The 16,215-nt window shown below is 46.8% G+C and overlaps 1 protein-coding gene across 1 annotated transcript; it reads right to left on the bottom strand.

Moving 5' to 3' along the window:
• Nucleotides 1–11,386: 11,386 nt before the first annotated feature.
• CBLN4 (cerebellin 4 precursor) lies at nucleotides 11,387–15,800 on the bottom strand. The gene is made up of 3 exons (XM_009093283.4): nucleotides 15,534–15,800; nucleotides 14,062–14,178; nucleotides 11,387–12,135 (listed from the first exon to the last, which is right to left on the bottom strand). The coding sequence occupies exons 1-3, from the start codon at nucleotides 15,798–15,800 to the stop codon at nucleotides 11,938–11,940; spliced, it is 582 nt and encodes a 193-aa protein (XP_009091531.2). The 3' UTR covers nucleotides 11,387–11,937.
• Between the last annotated feature and the right edge of the window lie 415 nt (nucleotides 15,801–16,215).

The raw sequence follows: 16,215 nt of genomic DNA, 5'->3' as shown, positions 1-16,215 counted from the left end.
CTAAAGGAAGTTGATAAATGGATTGACTGAGTTGATAAATGGATTTTATTTTAAGGTGGATGGTTAAGAAGCCGGGCAGGGTTATTATAATGTCTAAAACTCTCTATTTGTCAGTTTGCCTGCAAGAGGAAACAGTAAAAGGAGTTTCTCTGTCAATATTTATTGTATCAAATATTTAATGGTGGTTTCCTGGGATCTGGGATGTAAAACAGGACTGTTGATCTTGGATCCAGGGCTTTGTTTTATCAGGCTGCAGCTGAAATCTGCAAATGTCAAAAATGGTTCTTAAACAACAGGAAATTTGTGTAGCAATTGCTGCATGACGAGGAAGCTCAATGGCAGATAATTTTATAAAAATAATCCAGGTTTGGCTGTGAAAGAAAAGAGGCCCAGCCCCTCATGGAATGCAGTAAACATCACAAATGGGTTGGTTTGCCACTAAAGCATCCTTGGTTGGGTGCTGCTTTGTTTTCATCCTTGTGATGTGAACGTCTGTCTTTCAGCTCTGCAGAAAGGTGATTTATTCTCTCTCTCCCTCCTCCTCTGCACACTCTCCATCAGCACCCCCCAATCCCTCACATCCCATTAAAGGCTCGTTTTATTCACTTTATTTATAATTAACCAGAGATGCAGTCATGTGCTGCTGCTTTTGAAGGATATTCTCAGCTATTTTGGAGACTTTAAGCAGGGTGCACTGAGGTTAATTCCCTAATAATTTACAGTATGAAACAGCCTTGCAGGCACTTTGATCTCCACTAATTGTGGCTCTGAACAGAGTAAACAAGAGTTTGCTTACATTCCAGCCATGTGCCCCTGGAAAAAGCCTTTCATGGGATTGAGGGTGTCCTTTCTTTCTCCTGGGCTCCAGAGGGCAGGGAATCATCCAGAGGAGTGCAGCCCCTCCAGGTTCTTTTCACAAGGATTTTCCTCTCTCGGCACCTTTCAGGTGTCAGTGTTGGACAGACATTGCTGGGAGAGGAATGGAGCTGGAAACAAGTTTCAAAGGAAATAAAAAATAAAATAAATAAAACTGGATGCTCTGGAGACACAGAGCTGTGGAAGGTGCATTGCATTAGGAAACACGAGGGGTAATTTGAGATTATTAATTTAGGGCATTTACAGCAAGGCCTGGCTAAAGCTGATAGGCCAAAAGAAACACTTATAGTGGAATTAGGAAATAGCTGGGTTTTGCTTGTGATGGTGTGAATTATAACATCTGTATTGTCTCACCCTTCACAGAGACTGGAAATGGAATCAAAGTCTAAAACCCCTCTCAGCTGCCCCAGCTCTGGGTCAGCAAAGGGATTAATCCCACCCAGGACACCCCAGCCTGAGTGCTCAGAGAGGATGAAAAGATCAGCCTTGGACATTTCCTGCTGCACATGGCCAAATGCTTCACTTGCCTTTTTTCTTCTCCTCCTTGCAGTTCTGAATCCATTCAGAAATTCCCATTAAAGCTTTCTCAAAAGTTTCACTCCCAGATGAAGCAGCCATTCTTCCTCCACCTGGATTCCAGCTGAATAATTTGAAATAAAAACTTGGGGCCTTTCAATTTCTCACAGAGGAAAATGGGAGGTTTTTTGGGGAATAGATTCCCCTCATGGCTACCATTGTCCAACATTTTTTAAATTCCTTTGAAGAAAGATTTAACAAAGTGGAAAAGGAAGAGTGTAAAGATTTTTTTTTTCTCATTTTTGGCTTCTTTTATTGCAGAAAAAACTTTGGTGGAAAGCAAAAGAAGGGATGAGGAACCTGGACTGGCTCTGAAGGTATTCTCACTTATTAATATTTTTGAATACTCTCAATTAAAACTCTTGGCAGATTGTAGAAAGACAGGCTTGGATTTGGAAACTTTCTTGCTTTTGACCTTTTCCTCCAACATTTTCAAGGGAAAGACTCAGAAAAGTGAGGCCAGGAGAAGCCCTGAGTTGTTCTGGGTTGTTTAAAGGTATTTTACTGAAATCAACATCAACCAGCAAAAACAACCCAGAACTTTCATAGGCTGGCTGAACACTGATAAAACCCTTGGTGTAACAGACAGCGAAGCTTTCAGCACTGAGGATCAAAGCCTGCTCCTTCCTGAGGATTCATTTTAGCCAGAATTGTGGAAGAGAGGGTGATTTATGGAGAAGAGACCTTACCAAACCAGCAGCCACCTGGTCTGTGAAATGCTGCTGTAGCACCCAGCCTGCAACTGGGCAATCTTTATATTTAAAGGGAAATCAATATCATTGATTCCACACAATGAAAGCTGCTCCATATGAAACTATCACAAAATCTGCCTGTTGGGAAAAAATACAGAGTTTTTCTATCAAACTGCTGGAAACCAGGGTGAGTTTCTTGCAGGCAGACAGGGTGATGAAAATGCACAAGGAGCAGCAGGAATTACACATTTGATCAGAATAAACACGCCAGGAGTTTGGGAAAGCTTCTTTTATCCTTGTTTCCTTCTGATGCCATCACCCCCTGCAGCACAGCAATTCCCTGGGGGCTTTTGTTGCAGTGTAACATTTCCGTGGATCTTTTTTCCCCCCTCTTCCACAAGATGCTCACAGCAGTGAATCAAAGCAGTGTCAGAATCCCAATCCCAGCCCAAGGTGCAGTTTGGGACCATTCTGGAAGGCACAGACTGAGCTCTGTGTGTCCTCCAGCATCCCCACACCTTTCCCAGGGAAGGGAATTCAGCTGTGCCAGGATTGCTGCCAGAGCTGAAGGGACATTTCTCAGTGTTGGCAGCACCATCCTGCCCTAGCACTGAATTCCTGGGTTAATAGTTTGATCAGTCTTATATAAAGCCACGTTGGGTAATTAAACTGGCACCCAGATCACCCATGGAAATGTACAGTGCTGTATTTAAAGGCCCAGAATAAAGTAAATTATGGCTTAGGCTGCCACAACCCAAAATTTGCCATGCAAAGCAGCTGCTCCTAAATTTCTTTAAAGAGGTTTTTTGTTAAGGCCACGCAGTTCCTCAGAAGTGAAAACAACCTGTCTGTCAGAGATACTTCAATTATCTTTATTTTACACTGTTTTTCTTCTGGAAATAATAGCAAAGAAGGTGCTCAGGATGCTTTTATCTGCAGCAATAAACCTCTGGGATGTTCAAGTGTAATTAATTGCATTGCTTCAAAGGGAGGGCTTCCAGCAGGATATACAAGCCTTGACATTTTTGTTATGCACAAACTCGATTAGGCTTATGCCAGAATTAAGCAGCAGGATTATATTTTCATTCCATTCTCAAATTCTCATTAAAACCCAAATAAGGGAAGCCTCCAACAAAAGCTACACTTGAGTAAGAAGTGATGACACATTCCAAGACTGAGGGGTGTGAGGATTGGGATCATGGTGCCATAAATGCATTTCTTTCACGTTTGTCACTTGTTAATTGACATTTTAGTGAGGGCATTTTAAATACTCCAAAAACGAGCCAGGGTTTGCAAGGAAATAACAGCAGAGCCTTCTTTTCCAGCACAGTTAACTCAGCCCCACTTGCTGGGGTTATACACAATTAAAGCTGTAAATGGAAAATCCCAGAGTGGTTTGGGTTGGCAGGGGGCTCCAAGATCACCTCATTCCAGCCCCTGCCACCTTCCAGCATCCCAGGTTGTCCCAAACCCCACCCAGCCCAGCCTGGACACTTCCAGTGTGTGTTAAATATGCAGGAGCTGGAACAGGAATGAACCAGGCTGAAGTCCCAGCATGAAATATGCATGGCTATCTCCCAGGATTCCTGCAGAAGCAATTCCACTTTGCATTTGGATGGGACTTTTCCTGGAGTCTCAGGGGTGAATTAGGACTCTGCCTGTCGAGTTCAGTTCCTCCAGCCCTGGAAATCTGAAATTCAAAGCTGCAGCTTGGCACTCTCTGCACACACCACTCTGCAATTTGTGTCACTCTCTGGAGGCAGTGTCCTATATCAGGTAAGAACTTTTCATTTGAAGGATTGGTTGGATCCATAGATCATCTGCTGAGCAGATCAGTTCTGGCCACACCAATGCAATAAAGCAGAATTTTTCTCCCTTTTGCTTGCTTGAGGTCATATTCAACAGAAAACCCAAACCAGCAGCAGATGTTCTTGTCACCTCTCACTCTCACTTTAACTTGCTGGATTTGCAACCCCAGACTCTCAGTCAGTTCTGCTCCAAAAAGCCCCCAGGGCTGGCAATGCTACATTTAAAGGCACAGAATAAAGGAAATTATGGCAAGAGAGTGTGGGTGGGTCCCTCTGCTCTTGGCTGGGACCTTTCCCAGCGAGTGCCCAGCTCTGGGCTGGGGCAGCCCCAGGTTTGCAGCACTGGGAGCCCTCTCTCCATGCAGGAATGGATTTCTGTGCTCCCAGCCCCTCTGGAGCCTCCAGAAACCCAGGAGAGAGCACAGAGCCCAGGGAAACTGAGCTGAGCTGGGCAATTCCCTCACATTGGTGTCACATCCCTTCCCTTGCTGAAAGCCAGCAGGTTTTTATTTCCTGTTGATGAATATTGAGGTGATTCCCCCTGATTTTGCCTTGGAGCCAGCCCCACCCCAGTGCTCCAGTTCAGGGGCTCCTGCAGGAGGGAGCAGATCCCACCTGGGAGCAAAGCCCCTGGTGCAGCCCAGCAAGAGGAGTCTTGGCTTTGCTTGCACTCCAAAGCACTTCTGAAAGCATTTCCCAGCCCTGGAAAATCCCTGCTGCTGCTGCAGCAGAGAACTGAGCGGAGGCACAGCTCAGACTTGGAAGGGAGAGACCCCAAATCCATGAAATCACTTCAGATTTTAGCTCTGCACTAAAGATCCATCCACTGCCTGCTGGCTCCTGCCCTGCTTCCCTGAGAGCTGATGATGGAAAGCTTTATAATGCTGATTTTCCCCTACAGACAGCTTTGGGGGTCTCTTCAGAGTGTGTTTGCAGCAGCAGAAATCCTGTGATCCTCAGGCAGCTCTCCTGCTCTGTCTCTCACCATCCAGGAGACACAACCATGGCCACATTTCCACCTTTATTCAGCTGGGATTTGGGCTGTCATCAGTTTCTACCTCACACCAAAACTCAATCAATCTTGATTCAGCTTCAGCACGTGCTAAACTGTTCAGATATTTTAAAGCTCTTCTTCCTTGAGGCTTCTGAGTGAAATTTCTGAGTGAAATTCAACATTTATTTAATAAAGCAGCCAGGATTTACTACACCACTGCTGGTAAGCACTTTTTACTCCCCTCAAGATAGATTAGAGTTGACTGTGGACTCTTTTTTTTTGCTACGGCTGCACAAGTTTACAAGTCACAATTGAATTACCAAACTGAGGGAAAGAAAGATTATTCCTGTGGGTGCAGTGCAGGTTGCAGACTGGTTTTCTTTTAAGGAAGGGTTTAAAGAATTACCAATAAATGCTATCAGCTGCAGCTAGAAAATGATGCTGACCTATTACTTTGTGGGGACCCTCCCAGGCATCATGAAAAGCAAATTCCTTAGCTGAGCTTTCCATTAAAAAGCCCAACAATGCCCTTTTAGGCACCTTGAAGTCAGGTCTGCTACAGAGGAGAAACTCAGCTTATAGGCACCCCTGGCTTGCCCCTGAAGCTGCACAACCTGCACTGCTTTAAAGAGTTGCTGATTGCTTTATTTATTGTTTAAACAATGTGTTCCTCCTGTGATTTTTGGAACGCCATTTCAGCAAGTTCTGCCAGTGCTGTGGCACATCAGGCTTTGCTCTTTTTTTCCTGCACCTAAAAAATAATTCAGTATTGTGAGCCATCACTTTTTCTCTCCACAGGATGTGTTAGCTGCACTTGGTGCTGCTCTGCTGAGCAGCCTTTGGCTGTGAGCCTCAGATCAGTGACATTTCTGCTCTCAGGTGAGCTCCTGACAAATCACCAGGGTCCAGAGGTGCTCCCAGTCGCTCTCCTGGCTGCTGTCATCACTGGAAGCCTCATTTGAGCCACCCCTGGGAGAGCCAGGGCTGACACCTCCGAGCACAAAAAGCCTTTTCCACCAGGGGGGATGTGCAGGATCTCCAGCCCAGCTCCTGAACCAGGCTGGGAGCTCAGCTCTGCCCCTGCTCTGCCCCTGGTCTGAGCTGCAAACCCCCAGCTGTCCCTCAGAGCTGAGGAAAGCCTCTTCTGCTCGTGAAAAATGCGGGTTTAGGGTTGGCTTTTGGCAAATATTATGGTTGGCTTTTGGCTTATGCCAGAATTAAGCAGCAGGATTATATTTTCATTCCATTCTCAAATTCTCATTAAAACCCAAATAAGGGAAGCCTCCAACAAAAGCTACACTTGAGTAAGAAGTGATGACACATTCCAAGACTGAGGGGTGTGAGGATTGGGATCATGGTGCCATAAATGCATTTCTTTCACGTTTGTCACTTGTTAATTGACATTTTAGTGAGGGCATTTTAAATGCTCCAAAAAACAGCAGAGCCTTCTTTTCCAGCACAGTTAACTCAGCCCCACTTGCTGGGGTTATACACAATTAAAGCTGTAAATGGAAAATCCCAGAGTGGTTTGGGTTGGCAGGGGGCTCCAAGATCACCTCATTCCAGCCCCTGCCACCTTCCAGCATCCCAGGTTGTCCCAAACCCCACCCAGCCCATTGAAATGAATATTAGATGTGTTGTGTTAGGAAGGAACACTGCATTAATTCTCTTCAGTAGTGTGTTAAATAGAGTTTTAGGTTATAAAAATTGTTAAAATAGAAACTGTGCTATGTAGGATACTTTTTTTTTTTTAAAGAAAGGATTTGCAGTGAGACAGCAGCCACAGGACACCTGAATCTTTCAGAGAAAAAGAATTTATTACTCCTTTATCAGAAGAAAGGAACTTCTTCCAGCCTCGAAGGCGCTGTTGGGATTAGGAGGAAGAAGTTGAGGATGACCAGGCCAAATCCTGTGTTTGAATGGAATTTATGCATCATGCATGATGTGTATGAATATGCAACAGGCTGTTGTTTTTAAGGGTTAATCCTTTGTTAACTGTGTCCTTTTTGGGGCTTGTGCTGCCCAGAAAAAGGTACCCAGAGGGGCGTCCCTAACTCTTTGTTTTTATTGTCTCATGTTGTCTTAATTCAAATTGTCTCAATTATTATTACTCTAATTGTATTCCTATTTTTATAACTATTTTATTACTATTAAATATTTAATTTTTTTTTTAAAAAAACAAGTGATTGGTGTTTTTCACGTGCTCACAGAGGGAAATCCCTGCTGCACAGAGGAGCTGCCAGCTGGACCTGCCCCCTGAATCAGGGCTTGCAGCAGAACAAGCCCAGCCCATCTCACTTAACCACTGCTGGATTCACGGCAGCAGAGATGGATGGGCCTGCAGTTATCTCCTCCAGAAGCCTTTATTATTTTGTAGGAATCCATTTAAGCCCTGCACAAAAGGGAAAGCACTCAGTGCTGCTGGAGAATTCATTTCTTGCTCAGCCCTGATGTTCCTCAGCACTGCTGGGCTTTAGGTACTCATTTCCATTATTTGGCTTTCCAGAAATGAGCCAGAGCTGATTTCTCTCCAAGAATTGAGGGGTGAGGTGTCCTCACAGAGATCTGCAGCTCCTGTCCCCTCCTGCCCTGCCTCTAAACCTGGGCTGCACTGAGCAGTTCCACCCTGACTCTGATTCCTGCTGCTGCTCCCTGGAATTATTTCCATTTTCCTGGTATTGAAGTTCTCTTCAGTGTCTTCCTTCTGTGCCCAGGGAGATTTAATAATGAAAATAAAGAAAAAAAAAAAGTCAAAAATTGCCCAGATTTCGTAGTGTTGGGTAACTGAGCTGAGTTGGTCAATTGGTACCAAGAAGTGCTGAATGTTTATCAATATTTCAATATTGATTTTAAATATTTGTGGTGGTCTAAAAGAGGGAAGGGAAGGGAAGGGAAGGGAAGGGAAGGGAAGGGAAGGGAAGGGACAGGGAAGGGAAGGGAAGGGAAGGGAAGGGAAGGGAAGGGAAGGGAAGGGAAGGGAAGGAAGGGAAGGGAAGGGAAGGGAAGGGAAGGGAAGGGAAGGGACAGGGAGGGAAGGGAAGGACAGGTGAAGGAAGGGAAGGGAAGGGAAGGGAAGGGAAGGGAAGGGAAGGGAAGGGAAGGGAAGGGAAGGGGATAGAAAACACGGAAGGGAAAATACAGCAGAATTCCATTTACTCCAGAACCATCCTTTGTACTTTATAAATGTCCTGTCTCAGAAAAAGAACTGACCCAGCAAACTGAACAGGACCAGGATTGGATGTGCTGGCACCTGGGAATCATTCCCCAAAACCTGTCCCTGCTTTCTCAGTTGGTTGCAGCACTTGCTGGGCCATAAAGAGGCCAAAGTGATTGAATTAACTCTGATAAAATGTTCAAACATTGCTAGAAAATGATGTAACCACACATAAAGCTTTGTTAAAAAAAGGGGAATATGTTTTCCTTCCCTACGTTTCAAAGTTGGTTTTTCCTTTATATTTAGTGACAAAAGGGCTTGTGAAAATTTCAAAGCCACCTCGGTAGCTTTTCAAAACTGCTTTTGCCACCAAGTTCTTTTGAGCAGGATTTTTCTGGGCTCTGCAGTTTTTTGGCCTGTGCAGCCCAAATTGCTCACAGCACAGGGGATCCAAGAGACAGAGCAGGTTTCTGCCCAGGATGAACAGAGGCAAGCAGGGAGAGCTGGCTCTGTCAGCAGCATTTACAGCACTGAGGAGTGAAAGAAAGGAAAAAAGAGAGGAGAAGAAAGGAAAAAAGAAAGAGAGGGGTTTTCCCCTCAGTTCCTCAAAAAAATATGGATAAAATATGAATAAAGCAGATTGAAAAGTAACAATCCTGCTCTCATTCATAAAGAAATGGCTGACAGTAAAATAAATCTCTGACTCTCAGAAAGTAAGTCCTTTCTTTTGTCTCTACCACATGTGGCTAAAAGTCTCCTGGCACAGTTTGTACCTTTGTAAGGAACAAATCTGCAAAGTGGGTGAAGGATGAGGGTGTGGAGGGAGGATTGTGCCCTCCCCAAACCAGGGGCTGCAGAGGATCTGAGTCAGCTCCAACCCCACAGAGCAGTGCAGGGCTGGGGTTCCTGGAAACCAATCCAATTCCAGTCATAAACACCCCTAGATGGGAAGTGTGCCCTGAGTTGGTGCCCCTCAACAGGAAAATGCTGTGGCAGGAATGGGAAGGCAGAAGGAAAAGGAATTTTATTTTATTTTATTTTATTTTATTTTATTTTATTTTATTTTATTTTATTTTATTTTATTTTATTTTATTTTATTTTATTTTATTTTTATTTTATTTTATTTTATTTTATTTTCCAGCCCCTTCAGGGAGCAGCTTGGTGGCACAGCTGAGGTGGGACAGCACAGAAAAAGGAGGGCAGGATCTGGCAGCTCAGGTTGTGTCTAAACCCCAGAGTTTGTTCTTGTTTAAATTTAAAGTGTGACCTGTCTGGCCCCAGAGCCACCTCTGTGTGATCACAGCAGCTCCACTTCAACCTTTCCTTTCACCAGCAAAACAATCTCTTGGCAATTCTGGTTTTAGGAGCTTTTCCACCAAAATGAATCCCTGCAGTGAGTAACTCCTCAGTCTCTCCAGCTCCAGTTTAAATAAGCATTAATGAAGGAAAAAAAAAAAGCATTTCTGAAGAAATCAGAAATGTTTTGCTGAGGGGCAATCAAAGCAATATTGAGACAGCTGAGGATTACTGCTGGGTGCTGAAGCAGCCTTCAGAGCTCATTGCTCACAAATTAAAGAATACATTGCAAATTAAAGAAGTCAGATACATTTGTAAATTAAAGAAGTCAGATACATTCGATCATTCCGAAATTATACTGACACCTTTAATGCCATTTTTCTTCTGTCCCATAGCAACATTTCTTTTACATTACAGATATATCCATGGGGGAGATGGCAGATTCACCAGCTTTGTACAAAATACCAATGCTCCCATCTGAAATGAACTCTGAGGACAAGTCACCTCGTTATAACATCATGCAAACTACCAGCTGCAATTCCAGGTGCTTTAGAATACACATATTTATACAGACACGTTTGGGGGTACAGCAGTAACACATTTGGATTGGCCATCACAACTCTGTGATGTTTTTCAGCAATGGGAACCATTCACCTTCTTGCCAGGTCCTTCCACTTCTTCCCCAGCTGCAGTGGTCAGTAGAGCAACAAAACTGTGTGTAAAAAATCACCTCCTGCCTGACTTACAGGAGTGCAAGGTGCCCACCACCCCTCCTGAAACAGCCCAGAATCTCCTGTGTGGTGGGTGAGAAAGACAGGAATTTGGGCACAAAGCTGTGCCACCAGTTCCCTGGTACCTTCTGGAGGAGCACCCAGCAGCCATAAATCAGATTTCCAACCAACAGTACCAACAGGACACACTGCACTCAGCCAGCAGGGGAAGGAGTTGGAAACAGATCCCAAAAGCAGCAAATCCCAGCCCAAAGGGGCTCCCAGGGAAGCCCCCAGGCTGCTGCAGATGCTTCCACCCACACACATTTCCAAGCACACAGAAGGTTTTGATTTGGAACCACATCCTCCATGATGTGCAAGGCACAAAGATCCATCAGTTCAGTATTTGGGGCACGAGGGATGAGGGTTTCGTTAGCAGCCCATGTGAAAGTCTTTTTATTGAATATTGAATATTGAATATATCAATCTGATGGCACCGGAGTTTGATGCTGATGGCAGAACCTAAAGCAGAGGTTTCATCCAAAATCCTTTGGAATCAATGTGATTCCCAACACCAACTCCAGTGAGGCCAGGATTTCTGCCTAAATTCTATTTTTAAATGAAATGCATAGGTTATTTCTAGATCACTCTGATTACTAACTAACTCATGGCAGCTTTTCTGCCACCCAGGATATTTCCTGTGAATCCCAAAACTTCCATTTTGCATATACCAATTATATCCAATAAAAAAATAGTATGAAGCAACTCCCAAAATCCAAATGTCAAAAATTCAGCTAACATATACCAATCTTTATTATGGAACAATGTGATAATAAATAAGTTTATGAATCCACATGACCCGTACAAAAAGCTGGGAAGGTTTTGTACCAAGGTAGGTACCAGTTATTTGCCTTTCATATTTGTCAAACAAATGATCTAAAATTTTATACACCTGTGGAGTTAAGGCAAAACCAGATAAGACCTTGAACACAACAGAAGGGCTGGAAAATACACAGAAATACAAACAGGGGGGATCTCATCTCCAGCTGACAACGTGGTTGTGTCTAAGGAAGGGATCCCTCAGGAGCTGAACAAAGCAGTAATTATCAATCAGGTTAATTAAAACTGAAGAACAAGTGTGAGGGGTCCTGCAGAGCTGTGCCTGCATGCCCACCCCTAACCCTGAAGGGTTAGGATCTGCTTTTCCTTTTAGGAATCAGTGGAAAAGAGGAACCCCTTCCACACCCAACCAAAACACATCCAGGACCCCTCGGATGGATGGAGGCTGGACTTGGCTGGGTCTGAGCTGAAACCTTTGGGTGAACCATCCCACACACAGAGCAGGGCTCAGCTCAGCCCCTCAGCAGCAGGAATGGCTCTAGGACAGGGGAATGGAGCATGGCAGCGCATCCCAGGACACAGACATTACCAACACAGCAGCACACAGCTCTTTGGCAGCAGCACCCTAACTCTTGCTTGAAGTCTGAGCTCAAACCCTCCTGCATGAAAGACTCGGTGCCAGTCTTTCCACAGTTCCAGAAAATCCACTTCTTCCCCGAATCCAGGAAGGGAAATTGGAATAAATCTTGCAGGCAGCTTTAGGCTGAAACCTTAAGCGTTGATATTTATTGTCTGCTTTAGTCTCAGGCCAAAGATATCGCATTTGGACACACAAAATTCTGTGGGACTTCTGAGTAGTTCAGATGGGGCCAGAATCCATGGAGAGAATCCAAAACCACCCGTGAGGAAGCAATAAGGAACCATCACTCCGTGATGACAAAACGACCTTCATGGAACAAGGATGAGTCCACACCCGGACAAAAAATTGACTTTACAGGGGGAAGACCAGGAAGCCAGAGAACGTCGAGTACTGCCACCCACCAACCAGATTTCCTTTCTCCAGCTTCAGGTAAACCTTGTCCTCCTTGTCCAGGTAGAGCAGGACCCCGTTGGTGGCGGCTTCACGGGTGACGTCCTTGTCCCCAGCGAAAGCAGAGATCACTGGCTTCCCATTCAGCATCAGGTTCACCTGCAAGACAGCCCCTGAGAAGCTCTAATGAACTGCCAGATATCAGAACTACCCCTGAATATTAGCCACGGTGCAAGGGCCCAATCTTCAGCGCTGTTTGAAACTGAAAATGACATTTATTTGGCACAAGAATTTGGATGTTCGTGAGCTGGACCTGCAGCTGAGTGAGGAATCACCTCAGCTGCTACAACTCTGCCTGTATCAAGGGTTATTTAGCCACACAGGAAAAATAAATGTATATTTTCAAGGGATTTGGGCACCCAGAGATGTCACAAGAGGTGTCAGAAGCACCACAGTGGGCTGGGAGCTCACACTTCACCTGCAGGCTCCCCACACAAGCGATGTTGCTCTGCCCCCACAACATCTGTTAGAGCCATTAAATATCATTAAACTGCAGTTGCTTCCCTGGAGACACCTGATAAAGTGGATTTCCCAGGCAGGTGAGCCCCACATAAATACCAGCCTCGGCTGCCCTGGCTTCTGCTGAGCACTGATTTATTCTGTGGTGACTCCCATGAAAATTAATGGGACCACATGCAAGGCCAGCACAGTGGCTGTGGGTGAGCATCCCATAATTCACTCCCTGTGGCTGCATTAGAGCTGCTTGGAAAGGAAAAGCAGCAAAGCTGAGAGCTTGCTGTGGGGGAAATGAAAAATGCCTGGGTCTGCCCATTCCCCCAGGCCCTGCCCATCTTCATTCAGAGATGCTGCTTTCAGAGCAGAAGTGTTTTATAGGAAAAAACAGAGCCAGTTTATAAAGCTAAAAGTCTGTTCTAAACTTCAGAACTAAGCTGCCACCAGTATTGAGAGGGACACACATGCCAGGGAGTGAAAAGAACATTTTTTGAGCACCTTAAACAGGTTAAAAGCTCATTGCAGAGATTTTCGCCAGGTCAGGGTTTCGTTTAAGGCTTTGTCATTCCTGATTGGAATTTGGATTTCCCACTGCACACTGAAGGGGAATTTCCCCAGGGATGGAATTTCCCCAGGGATGGAATTTCCCCAGGGATGGGCTCCTGGCTGTCACCAGCTCTCTGCCATCTGCACTGCCCCCGGAGCGGGCACAGAGAGGTGCCCGAGCCCTGCTCCTGCAGGAATCCTGCTCAGCTCAGCCTGGCTGGCCCCAAAGACACCCAGGAGCTGCAGAGAGCAGGGGAGAGCTCAGACACCCCAAGGGTGGAAACGAGAGGGGCCACAGAGGTTCCTGCAGCCCTGGGAGCCAGGAGGTGTCACAGAGACCTGGCAGGGACACGAAGGAATTACTTAAGGAATTTGCTGTTGGCTCCTCAAGGGGATGTTCAGGAATTCAAAGGCTTTTCCCTCTTTAATCAGGCAGCTCCGTTGCTATTAAAGAAGTGCAGAATTGCCCCTTTTCTCTAATACATCACACACCTTTTACAGGTTGTGTGATGAAAAAAGGAGTTTCCGCTGCTGTAAAGGCTCCCTGGAAGACATTGCCACAGGGACATTACCAACCTTGGTCCTCAGCACGCTGAGGGCACAGCCAGGTACCTGGCACCAGGTGCCAGGGCACAAATTGTTCCAAACCCACTCAAGTCTGGTACCCAGAACTCCCGTGCTCCTCACAGCGAGTTTAACCTGGAGCCAAACACGACACTCCAACAGCAATGCAGGGAAATTCAGAGCTCTCTTTTACTCTTGGATCATTCATGCTTTATGTCAGCCAGATGTTCACGGCATATTCATGGCAGTGAAGTTGGGGTGATTTATCTGAGGTGAGGATCCTGCCCTATTTCTGTTCATTTTAAATTAATGGACTCTGCTGCCAGGAAGGCAACACCACAGGTTGCTGTAAGTGAAGCTGTTTTTCCTTAAAATCACATTAAATGCTCCCATGCTCAGTCGATATTCCATCCTAAATAAACCATTTAAATAAAGATTTTATAATCATACTCATCAACATACCTGAATTGTTTGACTCTGGTAGACTTTAATTACATGGAAATTGAAACTGTAAATTCCTTTCCGTGGTGATACAAAGACAGACTCCAACGTGAAAAAATTGCCCACATTTACAAGGATCTACAAACAGGAAAATACAGCACAGGGATTAGTACAGGCAGTGAGTGCTAGAGAAAAATACAGATTATTTACTTTAGAAACCATTTGCCCATGGAAAATCTAATTTACATCTAAACTGGTTTATTAATTTTCTCTGGATTACTTTGGAATAACTCATGAAATGGGCATTCAGTTGTACTTATAGGACAACTTTACTACAAATAAACTAAGATGGGAATTATTTCTTACTTTGCTGCTACACCATCCCCTCGAGTCCTTTTCTCCACTCGTGTTTTAGAGAGGCATTTTTGTTCCTCATTCCCCAAAATGACATGAAAACACCAATTCTGGGAGTGGCCCATGGTTTTTAGCTGAGGAGCAGTGGCCAAGCCAGCTCTGCCTTCCCAGGGAAGCAGGTGTGAGCCAGGAGTGCAGGAAAAGCAGGAGTCAAACCCAGCTCAGCCAGGCTGGGTCACTGGAGCACCTGGGGCAGCCCAGCAGAGCCTGCCTGGGAGCCCTCCCCTGTTTGTAGCAGCACTAATAATAATTTGGGTCTGATTACACCGAGAAAAGCGACACGGGGGAATGTACAAGATGGGTGCATCACCCATGTGCTGATATCCTCTGTAATGCCTGCACCTTGCTCCTTACCACCTAATTATGCTTCATTTTTAATGGATATTTCCAGGCTCCTTTGTGCCAGGCACAGCCCTTGGAATCCTCCAGGACTGCCCATGGAGTTTTGGGGGGATTTTTAATGGCTATTTCCAGGCTCCTTTGTGCCAGGCACAGCCCTCAGAAGCCTCCAGGACTGCCCATGGAGTTTTGGGGTGATTTTCGGGCCAACACTAAGCTCTGGGGCACATCTGGCTCCAGCTGCCACCACAACTGCTCAGCCCAGCAGGACAAGAAGAGCCATCAGTCTCAGTGACTTGGGGAGCTGGGATTAGAGCGTGTGCCGGTATCTGCCCGCTAATATCGGCGCTGGGCTCGGCGGAGCTGGACCGCCAGTTGTGCCGGGAAAGTTAAAGGGTTTTCCCTCAGAATTCCCTCTTCTTCCTCCCTCAAAAGCTGCACAAACCATCTAAACCCTACCCAGGCTGTCCTGAGCTCCCTTGTCCCCAGCCCCTCGGTGTCACCCCGCGGGTGTCACCGAGCGCTGCTCCCGGGCTCGGTCCCGCTTCTCCCGGGACTGCAGGTGCGGAGGGGCAGGGGCCGCACCCGGGGGACAATCGAGGACCCTGTGCAGCCCCGGGCTCAGCTCTCCGTGCCCTGCCGCTCTCCCCGGGGAGGATTCCCAGCTCTGGGCCGGGATGCGGGCAGGGCACCTGTTGATGCGGGGGATGCGCGCCCGCCCCGCGCTGCCGGCGGCTCACCTGGTCGAAGTAGATGATGCGCGTCTTGTTGCTCATCTCGGAGGGCTCGTGGTTGGTGCTCCGCACGGCCGAGAAGGCCACCTTGGAGTTGGCCGCCCGCACGGAGATGCCCAGCGGCGAGGAGGACGAGCCCTTGGCGTCGGGGGCCGGGTTGGAGTCGCACACCACCAGGCACTTGCCCTCCAGCACGATGGGCTCGGTGTCGTTCTGCGCGGTGGCGACGCGGCCGCCCAGCGCCAGGGCCAGCAGCAGCAGCCGCCAGCCCATGGTGCGCACCCGCGGCCGCTCCGCGCCCCGCTCCGGCCACCGCGGGAGCCTCCGCGCTCCTCTCCTCCTCCTCCCACCGCCGCCGCCTTATGCCGTCTGCTGCTGCTTTTATCTTCTTCCTTTTTTTTTTTTTTCTTCCCTCTTTCTTCCTTTCTTTCTCTCTCTCCTCTGGTGAGCTCTTTAAAACACGCCGCCAAAAGCTGCCCAGAGAAATGCGCGCTGCCCACAACGCCCTTTTGTCCCCTCTCTCCACATCAAAAAAGAGCGTGAGAAAGGGAGGAGGGGGGAAGAAAAGCCCGCAGGTGAATTATTGCTGAGAGAGAGAAGCGAGGAGCGGCGGAGCAGTGAAGCCGTTCGGCGCTGCCATGCCTGCCGCTGCCCGCGAGTCCCGCTGCGGGTCCGGGATGCTCGGAGC

The sequence above is a fragment of the Serinus canaria genome, chromosome 20, assembly GCF_022539315.1.
Source record: "Serinus canaria isolate serCan28SL12 chromosome 20, serCan2020, whole genome shotgun sequence".
Classification (NCBI taxonomy): Eukaryota; Metazoa; Chordata; class Aves; order Passeriformes; family Fringillidae; genus Serinus; species Serinus canaria.
The sequence above is the reverse complement of the archived record's forward strand: the minus strand, read 5'-3'. Positions and strand labels throughout refer to the sequence as shown.

Coding starts and splice junctions, on each gene's coding strand:
- CBLN4 (XM_009093283.4), bottom strand. CDS start 15,800: ATGGGCTGGCGGCTGCTGCTGCTGGCCCTGGCGCTGGGCGGCCGCGTC. Junction 14,179..15,533: donor GCATCATCTACTTCGACCAG/GTGAGCCGCCGG, acceptor TCCTGTTTGTAG/ATCCTTGTAAATGTGGGCAA. Junction 12,136..14,061: donor ACCAGAGTCAAACAATTCAG/GTATGTTGATGA, acceptor GCTGTCTTGCAG/GTGAACCTGATGCTGAATGG.